Source organism: Athene noctua, chromosome 11, assembly GCF_965140245.1.
Source record: "Athene noctua chromosome 11, bAthNoc1.hap1.1, whole genome shotgun sequence".
Classification (NCBI taxonomy): domain Eukaryota; kingdom Metazoa; phylum Chordata; class Aves; order Strigiformes; family Strigidae; genus Athene; species Athene noctua.
In genome coordinates this window covers 17985833-18002862 of record NC_134047.1, presented here as the reverse complement: position 1 = coordinate 18002862, position 17030 = coordinate 17985833, and the positions used below count along the sequence as shown (strand labels likewise).

The window sequence follows — 17030 nt, the reverse complement described above, 5'->3', positions numbered from 1 at the left end:
CTTTTTCATAGTGGTTCAAATGTGTTTTGAGCCATGTTCTATGCTTTTGATGGGTGGAGAATTTGGCTTCATATATGATTTTTCTAGACACTGGTTATTAGTGAGACTACCTTTTTTCCTAATTGTCAGTGACTGAAAGTGTTACATTCTTAAAACAGGCTTCACAAGCATTTGTATGTGGGCATGGGTGGAAAAATCTATTTTAAATGTGTATGAATGCATTCATGTATTTTAAATATCTGTTACACATATTTATGTGCAACACATCATTAGCACATATTCTCTCTGAATATATCTTAAAAGTAAGCTTTTTGCCACTCAGCAATGCATTGTGTCTTACGAAATCAGAGCATGGTGTGACAGTAGCGCGTGCAGGTGTAGAAAAGTCATGTAGGAGCTAACGCTTTCCTAACCAGACCATGCCATGTGGGTAAGTCAATGAAGATATTCTGGGCGTATTGTTATTGCCTTTGCTTCTGCTTATAATCATTGAACAGTTAAAGGTGTTGAACCATCTGGTAGAGAATGAAGTAAACAGTATGTACTGAGAAAGAAAGGTCTTTCTGATCCTGGTTAGATCTGATGGAGTTACATCGTACACTGTTTTAAGTAGTTAATACTGGTACAGCTGAACTTAGCACTAAAAATGTCTGGCTTTGATGGCATTTTGCTGGTAGGCATCCCGTAGAAGGAAGAGAGGTTTGCCTTTCTGCAGTGTGCATAAGACACTACTGTCAGTATTTTGGGTTCTGATTTTCCTGAATGTTATAAACTGACTTTCCAAGTGTGGTTAGCATATCATTAGAGAAGAAGCAGCATTTAAAAAGTAATGCTTTAAAGTGATCATCAAAATTCAGTTCTGCTGCTAGCGTCTGAACAGGTGCTAGTACTGAGAGCCTCCTTTAAGGGTGATGTGCTTTGCATAGTTTGGAAGTTTCAAATGTGAAAAAATCCTGTCCTAATTTGTAGCTTCTACAGAAGTGTCATTCATTTTGTGTTTAATAAGAAAATTTAATTATTGTGTGACCTTGGAGCATACACCCAATTTGTGTACCTGTATGCACTGTGTGTCCATGGAGAAAAGTGACTCTGCCTGTAGTATCACGGCTGTCCGTGTAAATAACATGGAGGTGCTCTGAGCAAAGAGGAATGACAAGCAGGAAACCTGTGTCCACTAAATCTTAAGACTTGTGAATCTTGCCTTAAAACCCAGGTCTGGTCCTAAAGGGCCGTCTTTGTGTCCAGGAAGCGTTTGACTGGACTTGCCATTGTGCAGCTAACACAAAAGATTAAATCTTGATTTCTTTCCAATCATGAACCATAACCTATGCTGCAAGATTTTTTTTTTTTTCCTGATCTTTGTGTAATTTTGGAATAAAGAAGTGCAAATAAGCTGAATTTGAAATACATGGAGTGGCCTATTTTTTCCAGCATATGTATATGCAATTGGAGCTCTGCGGTTGTGCATCTGATCCAGAAAAATTTTGTATCAGTCTGTACTGATTTTCGTTTAACTCTTTGTGTCTGCCTGTGTAATTACATGGGCAAACCAGGCTCAGGCTGGTACTATTTGCTTTGGGCAGCAAGGCCCTGCTGCCAGGGTCAAACCTCACGTTGTGGCAGGAGCATCTTTCCTTACATCCCACCATCCCGAAATCCTAAACAACGTTAAAACGTACCTTTGAGATAATGCCGGGGGGGGGGCGAGGGGAGGGTAAAATCTCTCAGCTGAGAGCCCAATCCTCGAAGGAAGGCGCTGGCCCCGTCTGCAGGCTGATTTTTGGCATTCCACCTTAAAAGCAAGCCCGGCGCTAGGAAGGAGAACGGGGCTGCCAGCCGGGAGCCGGGTGCCGGCAGGGCTGCCTGCCTGCCTGCCTGCCTGCTTTCTGCCCGCCCCGGGAGCTGGGCGAGCTCGGGGGGGGTCGGCGGAGGAGCCCCCCGCGATGGCGGAGGCGGGCGGGCGGCGGGCCGGGCGGCGGGCCGGCAGGGATGCGGTAAGGCTCCGGCCCCGCGCCGCAGCGCCCAAGGACGGGGAGGAGGAGGAGGGGGGGGTGTGGGGATCTGTGTCTGTGTGTGGGGGGGGAATCGTGGCGACTACAGGCCTTTTTGCACCGCGGGGGGGTGTCAGAGGGGGAGCTGGAGGGAGCGGGAATATTGACCGGAGGGATTTTAACGGAGCAGCGCGGGGAGTGGTTTTAGCAGCATCTTCCGTGCGGGAGTAGCCACGGTTGGGTCTTAGTTGAGCATCGGTGTCCTGCGGTGCTTCCTGCAGCTCTGGAATGTCGTGGGAAAGGCGTTATTTATTGCTCCTACAGTAAGGGGAAGCCTCTCGCAGGGAGGGGGCCCTGGGGAGAACTGGTGCACCAGCGATGCTAACGGCATCTTCGGGGGTTAATTATGCAGCCGGCTAAAATAAAGGTAGCGGAGCGCTTTGGAGTTTTCATTTTGGCTCTGGGGGAAGTTACACCTCAAATTAGCAGTACCTGGCATTTTGTTGTACGACTTTTCCTTTAAGGGACAGCAGAAAGTCATTCACTCCAGCACCTATATAAGGACCACTAGCCTCAGTCTCCATAGCTCAGAAACAAACTTACTGGCAGATAGTATTTTTTTTTCTTTATGTTTATTGATTTCCAACCTCATGAATAGCCCAGTGAAAAGCAGGGAAGAGTGTTCTCTGAAAATTGAATTCCTAAAATTAGGAAAAAAATCCCTTGAAATGTGTTGAGATGTGATATTCACTAAGGAGGTAATAACTGTGATGCTTTCAATGCGTGCCCTTTCTTGTGCTGTATTAGCCCAGTTCATCTATATTGATTATATTAGGGCTGTCTGCATGGCTATAATTGAGCGTGCATTTGAACAAGTTGCTGACTGGGGCCTTAAGGTATATACGTTTGTGTCCTCAGAAGGGGGAGAATGTTCTGAGCATGGTCTTTGGTCAGTGAGATAGTTAATAGTAGTGAAATGTTGCCAACTGCCTGATAAATCAGTAGAATTACGCTGATATGCTGCAGAGCAATAGCAGAGGGCAAATGCTTCAGAGTTTGTTTTTTTTTTTTTTAGGTGTTTTGTTACATAAACCCAAGTTTGTGACATGCACAAGATTCTTTGTACTGTTATAAATAATGAGATAAATCATAAGGCAAGCTAAAGGACCCTTTTGTCTTTGCTTTCTTGATTATATTGTGGGGAAGGTTTTTTTTTTCCAGCAGTACCTTCAGAATCATTAGAGTTCAGTTTGCAGGTAACTTACCTATACTTCAGCCCTTTAGAGGAACTAGAGTTGCAGCAGTGATTAGAAAAGATATAGTCTCTTCAGGAATGTTATCTCTGAGGAATTATTTTTCTATCTTTATAGAGAGAGAGAGATACTTTTTTTTTTTTTTAACATTTCATCTTTTTGCTTAAGTCTGTAGGAGGGCATAGGACATGGCTTGACTGGTGGCTGTCTTTCTGCAAGCTTATTTTTTGTCTTGTTTGTTTTTTCCACACTTGAAATACATTAGGTATCATTTGCAAAGCTGTATGTCTTGTTTTGTAGCTACTCTTTTAAGTGTTGAGCTTGATCCTATATGTATAAGATCAGCTGAAAAATCCCCAAACACTTTCTAAACTGAATGGAAATCAAATCACCTGTCCTGGAAACCCAGCCACCTCTAAGGTTAAACATATCAAGGAGCACAAGGGCTACAGTTGTGTGTGTATGGGGCATAAAGTTGGATCAAAGAAGAGTTTGCCTCTGTGGTGTATGTGGCAGAAGAATGTGAGTGCCAGGTTATGGTCTTTTCTTGTATGTTGTGTGGAACATGTTGGCATCCTGTATTCATGAAACCAAAGGTGTCCAAAGGCACTTTGCTCTCAGAGAGGCGTTTCACACCTTATCACTGTTGTGGTGTAGTTTTGGCAGGTGGCTCTGCTTGCCTCCTGATCGCTGGTCCGTTTTCCCGGAGCTGTGGGTTTCTCGCTTGTAGGAGAAACCGTTCAAAGTCTGAAGGTTCCCATGGGGCGTTATGGTTTGGAGACCCAGGCCTTTCCTCCAGGGAGTCTGCCCTGCACATGAAGGGTGCATGCCAGAAAGGTCTTGAAGGAACAGGAGAGGGCAAAGCAGACTCATCTCTGCTTGAAGTGCCAAACAGGGTTAAAGGGGACAGAGGATGGAGCAGGGTAATGAGATAAGACCAAGGGAGGATGTATCTCTGGGTAGTTATTCTTCTCAAAGATATTCCTGATGCATTTTTCCGGAGGGGTCAAGGTAGGAGCCTGAAGTTCAGAGACCTGAACACACTGTTGTGTTTCTGAACTAGAAACAGTGACTTTCCCCAAACTCTGCGGGACTTCATCATTGGCTTCACCTACAGTGGACTCATAACCATGCAGAAGGACCTAAAATTGCACCTCTGAGGTCCTTTAAAGCATTGTAAGAAAGACCACTGGCCTCACAAGGCTTTGGTTCGAGTTAATTAGAGCCATTAACACCAGGAGTGCAGGACCTGTCTTGGAGCAAAAGCATCCTATCCTTTGAGGTTTGCAGCTCGTGGTGGTTCCTTGGTGATATCTTCGAAACCTTGCTGGGCGGTGCTACTAAGGTCCTGTCTGCAGAGAAATGCCCACTGGGAAATGACCAGGATGTAGAATGAGGCAAACATGGATGTAAAGGTGGGTGTGAGGGGATGACATGATGGACTCGCAGCTCTGCAGGGATGGGCACGACACTGCAGTGAATGCAGGCTGACAGGTCTCTTCCTGGGATGTCCTAGTGCCGTGGGACGTGCTGAAGTATGAAGAGTGTCAAGGACTAGCCAGGTTAGCCAACAGGCCTGGAAAGAGCAATAGCAGCATTTACTGGGTCCAGAGGACAGCCAGCGCGGTGAGGTGGGAGAGGCAGCCAGCTCCTCTGGGATGCACTGGAAGATGAGTGTTGAGACTGCCAGAGACTTTCCAGTGAAATATTAATGCTGTAAATTTTCAGTTCATTCAAAATGTCTACAATCCTGTGCCAGTTCTGGTGGTGCTTTCCTCAGTGAGGTTTTCTGCATCCCAGGCAGAGATTCTTCTCAAAGGGAGGAACTGCTCCAGCTCCTTGGAGATGTCCAGTAACCTGTGGATGATTTTCTTTCTAGTAATATGGGAAGTTCAAGTTAAAAATCCTGACCTGAGCAGGGTCTCTGAGTTGGGTTTCCTTTCAGGGCTGTGTCTAGTATCTGGGCTGTTGGGGTTGTCTTGCAGGAGAGCTGATTTCCCTTGCGGAGCTAATCAAACAGGCATCAGAGCAGGGAGCTGAACCCAGATCTCTTGTAACCTCTCACCCACACTTTCTTGGGCAAGACCTGTCTCAGAGCTGCAAAGTTCTGGTGACTCCATGGCCAGGTTTAGACCTTTGGTCCATCTGCAGGTTTGATGGTGTTGGCAGTTGGTTCTTTGGGTACACCGCTGTGTGCCTGGGGCCAGCAGCCATTTCAGAGGCGTTGTGTGCTAACCAGGGGCTGTGTAACAGAGGTACAGCACCCAGGGCCCGCAGCCAGCACACACGTCTCCATTACTTAACAGTTTGCTCTTGTTTCTAATGCCAAATCTTTGTCCCTGGCACCACTCTTGTTGACTTCCAAAGGGTATGAAATTGGCACTTCATTCACATTAACTTTTTTTTTTCCTTTTCTGCTCATACTTAAAATAATAGCAGATCAATATATTAAATTCATGTGGCTTTTTTGAAACTAAAAGTCACTGTCCATTTCTAAGTGGGATTGTGGGCAAAGGAAGCCACAACCTGACCTCTCCTATGCAAAAAACCATAGCAAATCAGTTACAGTGCAGTTCATGGATGTCAGATCTCAACTGTAAATCATGACTTTTTTGAACAATACTAATGCATGTTTATGGGAGCAATCTTTGTTTTGAAGACATAGATTAAGTGCCCTGCATTACAAAATACCTTCATTACTTTCACCCTTGGTGTAGATACTGCTGTCATGTTTCATGGAGGAGGATATATGGAGAAATGTAACCTGGCCTGGCAGGATCTGAGAGTAAATCATATGTCTTAATTAACTCAATTCTTTGCATCATGCACTTATCCATAATTTAATGATATAAATCGTACTTTCTTAAAAATTCTTTTTCATTCTCAAGCACCCTTTTCACAGATCTATTTAAAAACGCACCTGCCAACCATATGCTTGAAAAAAGACTCCAGCAGTGTAGATAGGAAATTCCAAATTCTTGCCACAAATTAAATGTTGCCTAGTAATTACCAGGGACAAGAAGAGTATGCTTGCTGCAGTTATGGGGTGATTAGCAAGTTTGGCAATAAATTTTGCTTCCTCGATCTGTCTGTCATTCCTCTCAATGTTCCAGCCCTCTGTTCCCTGCTAAATTGTAATTTCACTCCACAAGTTATAATGTTGAACACAATATATAGTATTAAAGTTTATAATAAGTGGCCCTCCAAGGTGCCTGGCTGAACTCCTGCATGATCCAAAGGGAAGTGGGACTGGACAATTGTCCCGCAGTTACATCCCATATCAATAAACCACTTATGGTGTCTCCCTCCTGTTTTGAAAATAAGAAAGGGCTATCAGGGCAATCAGAAAAAAATACTAACATCTGAACAATTTCCCCTCTCTTCAAGGCGTTTTAAAGCCATGTCCCCACGTTCAATGTTGTCCCTGTTGCCTTGCAGGCGTCTTTCCCAGGGAACCTGCACTTAGTGATGGTTCTTCGTCCCACTGGGTTTTTCCAGCGCACCTTCACTGACATCGGATTTCGGTTCAGTCAGGAGGATTTTCTACTCAAGCTACCGGTACGAGCATGCAGAGGTGTTGTGCCTGTGTGTGACTGGAGGCTGTCTGCACACCTCGGGTCGGGGTGTGACAGTGTCCCACTCTGCAAGCACCTATGTGATGAGTAACCAGAGTGTCTCTGCCACAAATGCCCTATTTCCACCAAATCTCTGTCCATTACATTTTTTCCGTAACATTTTTCAGCTCCCTTGTGCACAGTTTGCTCACCACAGAGCATGTCCATGGTAGTGGGTGGTGGGCTCCTCAGCCTGTCCTCAACCCCCATATAGTCTGCATGCTTCTGTGGAGGATAAAACCATGCTCAGAATTTTGTTTAATGTCTGAAATATCAAAAGACACGTCTAGTGAAGCTTTCGCTATGAATTCCACCCATAACTGCCATTTTGATCTCAGTGTAAACTCCATACCAACATCATGTTGGTATTTGTTTCTAAAATAGCAACTGAAATGATTTTATATTCTCAAGTCAAAGTTTCCAAGACTTCTAAAGCCACCTTGATTATAGGATGTAATGAGAGATGAAGAGACATAATTAAGAGAAGAAAAGTATTTTATGGAATCTAAGGCGGACACAAGTACAAATGCAGAAAACAAACGAGTGTTTTCCTTTAGGAAATAATATTGTTTTCACAAACTTTGCATTTTTCACTTTAAAATGATAGTCATTTGCACAGTTTTGAAAACTTATGACTTATCCCAGTGCAGATCAAGAGACACAAATGAGTATTTATCTATGTGAAATTGGCCGATGCTTCATAACTTATTAAAATGTTTATTTTTTTTTACAGATAACCAGTCATCCATTGCAAAAACCTGCATTACTTGTGCTTTCAGCTCTGTTCTGCAGTCAGATACTGCAGCATCTCACTGTGCTTTGCGTTTAAGGAAGAGATCAGGGTTGGCTTACAAAAATGGTCAAATACATCAAATAAAAGCCATAAGCATAAGAAGAAAGCCATGTTGTAAAACTATATTTAGAGCAAACCCAATTGTTAGATACATAAAAGATTTGTAGGCTTGATCTGTGTATGACTTGGGTAGAAGTGATGATTAACCAGCAGTGTTGCCTTGTTTGTAGGTTGTTATGCTGAGCTCAGTTAGCGACCTGCTGACATACATTGATGAACAGCAATTAACCCCGGAGTTTGGAGGCACCCTGGAGTACTGCCACAGCGAGTGGGTCATCTTCAGGACTGTACGTACCGGGGCTGAGCACTGGGCTCTTGGGTGTTTGGGATCAATTGAGGAAGGTTTTCTGTGAGGCAGTGAGCAATGGGTAGCTGAAAGTAACCTCTGAAGCCAAGTACATTTCCTCGATCAGATTTGCAGAGGAGTCAAGTGGCGTTAGGCACTTGATGGGTTTATTAGGGAATTGGATGATTAACTCAGGCTGATTTTGAAATTGCTCCCAAAAGATCTGTTTTCTTAAGTCTTTATTAAAATTCCCCTAATGGTAGACACAAAACAGGCACGCTTTTTTTTTTTTTTTTTTTTAAATAATGGTTGCTTCATGTGATTAAAATCACAGATGTATCTGGGAACCAGGGCAATGAGACTGCTTTCTGCATACTGACCGAATGCAGAGAATTCAGAAAATTTCCTTTTGTTTTATTTTTTTCTTTGCAAGAATTTTCCTTTAATGTTGCCAGGAATCAGGCATTTAATTCCCTGACCTGTGCCTTGCCATGTGTTTCTATGCTTCCTGTACACTCTTAGTTTTCAGTGGGACTTTGTCTCCCAGATTAACGGCAGGTTGGATTCCTGGTTACCTTCCAAACAAATCAAAGCACTAATGAAAAATGTACCAGACATCCTAGTGCCCCTTAGCCTGCAACATCATCCACACCAGCAGATGTGGAGTTCAGTATAAAGACAAAAGCACAAGACATTGTAACTGGAATAACTCAAGATACTGCCTGTGCCATTAATTTTGTGCCAGTTTACGCTGATTCACTGCCAAATTAATGAATTTTTAAAATTTTTGGCTCCTAGTTTTGTTCTTTTGCATGATGTGTTAAAGTGATAATGGCATCGCTCTCACACTTGGAGGCAAAAATGACAACATGAATGACAAAAACTGTTAATCTAAGAAAAAGATAGTTTCTAGCCTGTAGCTGCATATGGTAGATACATGTCCATATGAAAAACCTCTCTCAAAATTGCCTTGTAGTGTACTCATAAAACATTTCCTGAATTTTCCATGGAAAATGCACACCGTTTAAAGAAATAAACTCAGATGTAACTGATCACATTATATTACCCTGTTCTCAAAAGCAGAGCGGGAGCTGTGAGTGGGGCTGGGGCAGTCTCACCTTGCCCAGTGGTGTGGGAGCTGTTTGGTGCCCAGAGCTCCCACTGGCTGTCTGGAATGTGCTGAGGAGGTACCAACAGCACTCATTTCCATCCTACTGTCTCCACTTTGTCTCCTGCCCGCTGCTTGTCTCCCTCCCTTGTCTTCTTAGTGAGCTGTGGATGAGGTGGCCGTGGTGCCAAGCTGCCTTGTAACCTGCCATTCAGGCTTGCAAAGCTGGAAACATCCATCACCAAGAAGTCAAATACATCTCCAAAGCCCTACTGCCTGGAGGTGCTTCCCAATGTGGGTTAAACAGAGGAAAGGAGTAATAGAAGAGGAATTACAGGAATTTGCAAGATGGATCCTATAGTGGCTTCTGCTATAGATATCCAGTATCTGTTAGGAAGAAAGTCTCAGAGTGCACAAGAACAGGCAGCAGAAAACAAAGCATGCCCAAAACTATCCTTATTTAAGTCCCTGTTATGGATCCAGACTGCACTAAAAGCCACCTGGCCATGTGTTGGTGGCCGCTGGCTGATGCACCGCGACACACAACAGCTCTGTCTGCAGCGGGCATCCCACCCAGCTCTCACAGAGCAAGCTGTTAGGCTCCTCTGCACATTGCAGCCTTGGCTCTTTACATACTCTTAATGAGTTGTAGGACTACCCTGAATCCCAAGCCGATTGCAATTATTGTCTCCCACCAGGCAATAGAGAGTTTTGCACTGACCGTGAAGGAAATTGCACAGATGTTACAGTCCTTTGGTACGGAACTGGCAGAGACCGAGCTGCCGGACGACATGTATTCAATCGAGCGCATCCTGGCCCTGCGCACGGAAAAGTACTACCAGCTCAAGGTACGTCTCATCAGCAACTCCACCACGGGTTTCCAACCCCTATTTGCTCAGCAAGTTGGGATTTCTGGGGTTTGACTGCCTGTTTGTTTGGTGCCCACTCCTCCTTCCCTCCCATGTGTACGTGTTGACAGACAAAATAAAACACAGCATGACTGTTTCTGTATGTTCCCCTTACATTTGCCATCCTCTCAAGCAGATTACCCTGCCAGCATCCAGCAAACAGTCTCAGCTGCCACCTCCTTGCTGGCTGCAGAAGTTGGTGTCTGTAGCGTGCTCCTCCCGTGGGCTTTGCACGTCTTGCTGGCAGGAGGGTGGGTGGGTGGGAGAGGCTTTGTCCCCTCTGCGTTCGTGCCCTCAGTGGGATTCTCTCCACTTCACCCCCACGGCTGAAGGAACCTGCATGCACAGATCAGCAGCAGGTCTGGAGGGGTGGTTTGTCCCCTGGTCCCTCTGCCTTGATGCAGCTTCCCTGGGAGGACTTCAGGGAACTGTGCTGGAGAGCATCCAAGGTGCAGATTTTGTGCAAGCACATGGTACAATACATACAGAGCACTCATGATTCCTGTCTTCATGTGAGCCTTCATGTTTCGTCTTAAACAACATTCGTGTCTCTAATATTTTAAGCTTTTTTTTCAACTATTTATGGTTGTGGTTAATATTGTTCTAGGAGTTAGTGGAAGCTTTAGTGCAGCCTGTTGCTGCTATATCGAGCTGTCATCTTTATTGCTCCTGTATCTTTCTGGGGACAGCACAGGTCTGTCCCCAAACCCTCGCTTCAGAAATGATTCCTGTGTTAATAGCCATGCTGTGCGGCTGAAGAATGAGCTCCTTTGCCTTATGACAGGATTCATTTACATAAGTCAAAGAAGTGTATCTATTTTCATTTATAGCCATTTGTCACTCACGTGACAGTGAGTTTCCATAAGGCTGCCTGTAAGAAATATGCAATATGACATCCAAAGTGTGCTGTGTGTAGGCATGAATGTGTGTGCGTATGTATAGAATGTATCATTGTAGATACTGCCAATAGTTCTTTATTTCTTTTTTGTAAATGAAGAGAGCTGTAGTATAAAACGGCTGCTACATATATTGCAGTATGTCTTACTGACTTAAACTTTGTGCTTAGGACTATAGCCAAAGTGCAGGGGGCAAATACCGACTACACAATGTGGTCCTGTATATAAACCCGTCAGTAATACACACTTTCCTCTGTGGAGTAATAAAGCGTATCATGCGTTTTCATTTGCATATAAAGCACAGCAGTACTTAGTACAAGGCATCTGTTGCTTTTAATGCCTCGTCTATTAATTTCAAATATCAAACCCACTCATTGGCTTTTGACTGAAATGAAGTCCATTGGCTTTTTTTCTTTTGTTCCTTCTAAGACCATGAAAGATGAAAGCAGATGAGAAACTGTGCACAGATTGTGGTGACAGCAAGACATGGGATCCTTGTCTCTTTCATGACAACCCCAAGATTGGTACAGCTGATTCCTGAATTCAGATAATGAGTTGATCAGAATAATTTATGTAGCTGTGATACTGAACAGAAGCTGGTTGCAAACACAATGAAAAAATGACAGAGTAACTAAGAATTTAACATCTTTGATATACTGAATGGGAAAAAAATCAAGTTAACACCTGTTTGACAGTCAGGCTAATTTGTCATACGTATAATGAAAGTCTCTGAATCAGAAGGGGAATGCAGGGCTCTGGAGAGTGAGATGTAAGAGGATGAAATAACAGCCACCTGCGATCTAAAGCATGCTCCATAATTCCTCTTCCCTTTTGAGTATCAAAAGGAGACAGAGGTTTTTGCCTTGTGGTCATCTCCCGTGATGTTTTAGTGCTAAGGATGCAAACTGGCAGCAGACACTGTGTGTGGGAGAGGAGAAGCTCCTGTGGCTGTGTCCTCCTGCTTCTGGGCTGCTGCCCTGACAATGCTGTTGTATTTACGTTACTGTGAGCTATCTGGGGTAGGCTGACATTTAAGCAAGTCTGTGCTTTTAGAATCTTCTCCCTAAAGTGGTTTTACTGTTGTTTCTCTTGCAATAGAAATCTGGCCACCTCCTAGGATGGGGTTTTACTCCTCAAGGAGTTGACTCTCCAATGGAGCTGTGCACAGGTCTCTGCTTCAGGGCTCCTTCTGACTTGGTTCATCAGCCACATCTATTTTCTCCTTCCTTCTCACCTCTGTGTTTGATCTCTTTTTTTTTTTTTTCTGAAAATAATTGTCTAAATGCACCTGTTTGCTTTGGGACTGAGCCCAACACTTCACTTCCCTAAGTGGAGGTTACATTGAAAGTGCTGACTTGCCTCTATATGTAGAGGCTTTAAGTAAATGGTGCCACACAGTCTCAGTCCCAGCTTTGTCCCACTGTGGAATGCTCTTCCTACAATCTCCTGTGATGACCTTGATGGAGAAGCACAGCCTCCAAGCTGGAGAAATACTTGCTTGAATATATGAAATCCATGAGCCTGTAGATAGATATCTAATACAAGCCCTCCTGCTCACCAGGTGGTAGTGCGTCCTCCCGTCTCTTGAATCGTTTTGTGGCCTGATGTTTTCATGTGTGCCAGCCTGGCGACGAGTCCTTGGTTCAACCTCCTCCAGCTCCAGGGCCTGACCCCACATTAAGGGGGCTAAAACATCTGCTGGGGGTCCTTTGGTCTGATGGATACTAGTGCTTCATTTCATACAGGGAAGCTAAGGCAGGAGAAATACTAAATAACTTATCCTTACCTCACAAAAAGTAGCCTGAATCAGAATTATTTTGCATTATACAGGAAGATATCACAGCAGTCACGAAAGAGGGAAACTTGCTTTTGAGCAGTTTTGAAGAGCCTGACTCTGAGGAATGCGGTCAGGACCAGCACCACGAGAGGCCTGGGGACTGGGAGACTGTGAATCGGTGAGTACGCTATGTTCCTAATTTGTCTGATTTGTGAGTGGAAACACTCAGGTTATTTAAGCATAGATATGCTGTTTAGGTCACGTATCAAACAGGTAAAGACAAAGATGCCAGGGCTTTGCTCTAGACCCATTGAATTGCTGGGTGACTTGTGTCAGATGACTTTGACCTGCTCTGATTTTTTCTCCTACTGATATGATGCGGCTGTGGAGCAGATGCAGGGTTCTCCCCTGCCAGGCTCCCAACTATCATTCAGGTAAATGGGGACAGCAACAACTGCTTCACACAGGTGCTGTCATCTGCAGTGATGATTTTATTAAAATTCTGAGATCTTCACAAGTCATATATGCACATCCGTTAACTTCTTCCAAGAGCTTGGGTCCAAAAGACCTGCACAGGTGATCTCTAGGGCTTGTCTGTCTCTGCTTGTCCTCAATTTGCAAATTGTTCCAATCCTGTCATTTTTCTGTGCTCAAGGTTACTTGGCCAGCTCCATGAGATGGAGACTGCTTTTGATGGCTTCTGGGAAAAACATCAGTTAAAAATGGAGCAATATTTACAACTGTGGAAGTTTGAGCAAAGTTTTCAAGAGGTATGATCAGGTGCACTTCTATTGGCAGAAGGAGGATTTGGAGATGAAAAGGATTGGAGAGGAGAGAAGATTTTATGCTTTTTATTTTGAGAGTGTTTAATTTATGCTGCTGTTCCTGACTCTGACAGGGATAGCTAGCTTGGGGAGACCACTGTGCTTCTTCATTCAGAGCTAATTTGGGTATCGCTGCCCTGCAGTTGCATAAATTTTGCTGATAGAAGCATCTTTGAATTTGGAAATTAGTTTTTGGACACTAATTTTATTATTGGATTTAGCAGTCTTAGCTAAAGTGTGATTAATTTTGGTCAGAGAATGATTTTCTGCCTATGCTTTGTATCCTTTTGCACAGTCTTCTTCTTTGTGTCTAGGTCAAGAATGCCATTGAATTTTTAATGGGTCAGCAAGCAGAGGTGCCCGACACTGGCGACAGCGTCCTCCAAGTAAAACAGAGGCTCAAGGACCTGGGTCATTTTGATGGTATGGCTCAGGTGAGAGAATCTTTCACAGAAAGAAGCACTAATGAAACACAAGAGGCACATTCTGTATTTGTGGTAGGAGGTGCTTTCTGAAATTACCTGATTCTAGTGTAATTCGTTGGTAAGTGGCTGCACAAAAGGATTGATTTCATGTCTTTGCTCTGTGCAGCAACTCTATGTGATCACTCTGAAAGCCAGGAACAGGATATTTAATTATCATAGTTAAAATAAATTGCTGAGCCACCATGAAAATCCAGAACAGATAAATTTCTGAACATAGGGGAGGCGTGGGAGTTAATGAGCTGGAAGAAGAATTATTTATATGTTAAGTGATTTAGCAGTGCTAATAGGCAGCGACTTGTTACCAGGCACATGGAGAGGCAAAAAAAGTTGCTATCGTGACGTGTCTGTGATTTGAACATAACATATGGATGAAGACTAAGAGATGTAGTGGAATGCAGAGTGAAGAGAGATGATTCATGGAAGCCCAACTGAGGATGTGATTTCTGTAAAGGGATGTGCTTGGCAAGTGGGCCAGGGCCAGTGGAGAAATCCTGAGGGATCTGGACAAAACCCCAGAGGCTTCTTTAAAAATAAGAGTCCTATGGGAAAGATCTAAAGCTTTTTGGCCATTTGGAAGAAATGTTTGTGGAGAGAGGGAAGAGGAACAAAAGGCCAAGCGGACGGGGTGCACCAGGGAAGCAGTCCCAGCAGAAAGCCAACCCCTGGAGAAGATGTAACCATTACACTGACCGAGATGTGCAGACAAGAGAGCATGGTCTTTGCATCAATCTTTGCTGTGAAGGGCCTGGTTTGTTTTAACCATAAACCTTAACTGCTCAAATTCCCTTTCATGCTTATGAACAGAGTGTGCCTAAAGCGGACATCAGCTGCATTTGTTTTAGAGTGCAGGTCCTGGAGACAACGACAATACATTGCCAGCAGCCGTTCAAAGCATTGCTAGTTTGGTAAAATACTGTTTTCTTCTTCATCCTCTTTTTTGGATAGCAAAAGAGGTTTTTTTTCCCAGATGATAGCTGCCATTTTATCCTGCATAAGCCACTCATTCTGGCTACTCCTCATGACAGTCATCTCTGTGTGTACCTGAAATCTGATAAGACAAGAAAGGGCATGTTGTAGATATTTTGTCATTATTTCAGTAAATGTGCAGTATATTTTTTTCCTTTCACTGAAGGATCTGATAGGGAAGGCTCAGGTGGTGATACTGCATGGACACCAGCTAGCAGCAAATCATCACTACGCACTCAACTTAATCTGCCAGCAATGCAACGAGCTGCGGCACCATTCTGATGTCTTGTCTGATGAGATCAAAAGGAAGCAGGTGCGACTGCAGAAGACCTTGGATCTTCATACCCGCCTTCAGCAGGTAGAGTTCAGAGACACAGTGTGTTGAGAAGTAGTTAGCTTCTCCGTGGGGTTAGCCTCTCTACTTCTTAGCTGGAAGCATCTAGAATTTTCAGGTTTGCTTCAGCAGTTCATGGTTGGAAAGTGTTCCCCAGAGGCTGGAAGAGTGTTTCACCCCTCACTTAGTTGGTTAAATTAGCAAACAGATATCTGCTGGTGCTGTGAATAGTCAGCAGAAAGAGGTGGGCATCTCCAGAGGGCAAATCGGAACACCAAAGTTCAGCTGCTGCAGTTGGTCATGCTGTCATGCTGCCTCCATGTATGAATTGACTTTCGAGGTTTTCACACCCAGTGCAATAGAGGTAACGCTTTCAGATAAACTCCAGCCCTTTTTTTTTCTTAGTGGTTTATTAAGAATGAACATAGCTGACTGTAAAATAAGGTGACAGATTGGTAGATAGGCACAGCTGCTGTGTGCTAGCATGGAAGTGGGAGTCATGTGGCTCCAACGCTCTTTGATATCTTAATCAGCATCAAATATTCATTTAGGGAAATTCACACTAATTAGGCCAGAAGGCGCATGGCTGTAATATGCTTGAGGCCATTAAGAGAAGCAGTGAAGTTTGACCCTGTTCCATTTCACTGTTTCGGGGGACTAGGGAACTTGTTTATTCTCTCTGTGCTCCACTTCAACATTGCACTGATCCGTGGGGATGGACAGTTCCTCAGCAACCTCCCAGCTGCAGTGTAGTGTCCTCTCCTGGACTACTTGCAGTCCTGGTTGGTGCTAGTGCTCTAGCCCATGGGCTCTGCTGGAGCACACCGTGGTCCTGCTCTCCATGGTCTCCCCTTCTGTTCACAGCACTGGAGATCCTCTCTTGTTCTTGGCTGCAGCATCTTCTCACACCTGTGCTCACCACAGTGTGTGTGTGTGTCAGCTGGACCCCAGCCTGGTGTTCAGCTATTACCTGTGCATGTTAAATGTCGACCTTTAAACTGCAATTTAAAATCCCTATTTTTTAAAAAACATGAATGCAATTACTTTGATCATTGCTCGCAGTTCAGGTCTGTGCTGAGCCAGGCATTTATCTCAAGAAACCCTCCTGTCTCCTTGTAAACTCTGTAGTGCCCCCTTCAGCTTTCTGAGTTGAATAAATAAAGATCTGCTTATCATTTGTTCAACTGTGCACTGAACAGTGCTGCTGTGTCCGTTAGACCTCCAGTTTTATCCAGGTACAACTAGGAGCACAGCTTGGCTGGGTATGTTGAGGACTGCAGTCACTCTCCAGAAAAAATGTGGCCTTTCTACTTTCTAATCAAAATGCAATAGCTGCTGAGGTCTTTAGAGTACTAATTAGCTCCATGTTGAAAGTACAGATCCAGTAAATGATATTCCTCATGGGAACCTTGATTTAGTAAGGGTGCTGCTGACGATCTCACCCCCTGTGTTTGCCCCATGCTGTTACCAGGCTCTGCAGTGTTGTGACGAAGGTGCCTACCTGCTTGCCAACCAGCAGATGGACAAGTGCCAGTCTAAAGAAGGCGCTCAGAAAGCTCTCCAGGACATAGAAAAGTTTCTTGAAAACTCTTCAGCCTACTTAAACTATGATCCCCAAGCCCTACACTATGATTTTGAGTCAGTCTTAACATCTGAATTGAAGGTAAGCAACCCCTCCAGTTCCTTGTTACACGGGTAAAAAGCAAGATTGGACTGTGTTGCAGTGTTGTCAACT

General features: G+C 44.2%; 1 protein-coding gene across 3 annotated transcripts in view; it reads left to right on the top strand.

Annotated features, from left to right (window-relative positions):
- MCF2 (MCF.2 cell line derived transforming sequence) overlaps positions 1–17030 on the top strand; it is a 62686-nt gene that overhangs the window by 19325 nt on the left and 26331 nt on the right. For 2 of the 3 annotated variants that reach the window (XM_074914981.1, XM_074914980.1), the window contains exons 5-12: positions 6683–6802; positions 7882–7998; positions 9804–9953; positions 12740–12864; positions 13342–13456; positions 13825–13944; positions 15128–15319; positions 16767–16958. In XM_074914981.1, the coding sequence (XP_074771082.1) occupies positions 6683–6802; positions 7882–7998; positions 9804–9953; positions 12740–12864; positions 13342–13456; positions 13825–13944; positions 15128–15319; positions 16767–16958 (1131 nt within the window). Of the gene's footprint in view, positions 1–1903; positions 1995–6682; positions 6803–7881; positions 7999–9803; positions 9954–12739; positions 12865–13341; positions 13457–13824; positions 13945–15127; positions 15320–16766; positions 16959–17030 lie in introns of those variants that run through there. The other variant, XM_074914982.1, reaches the window with a different exon arrangement.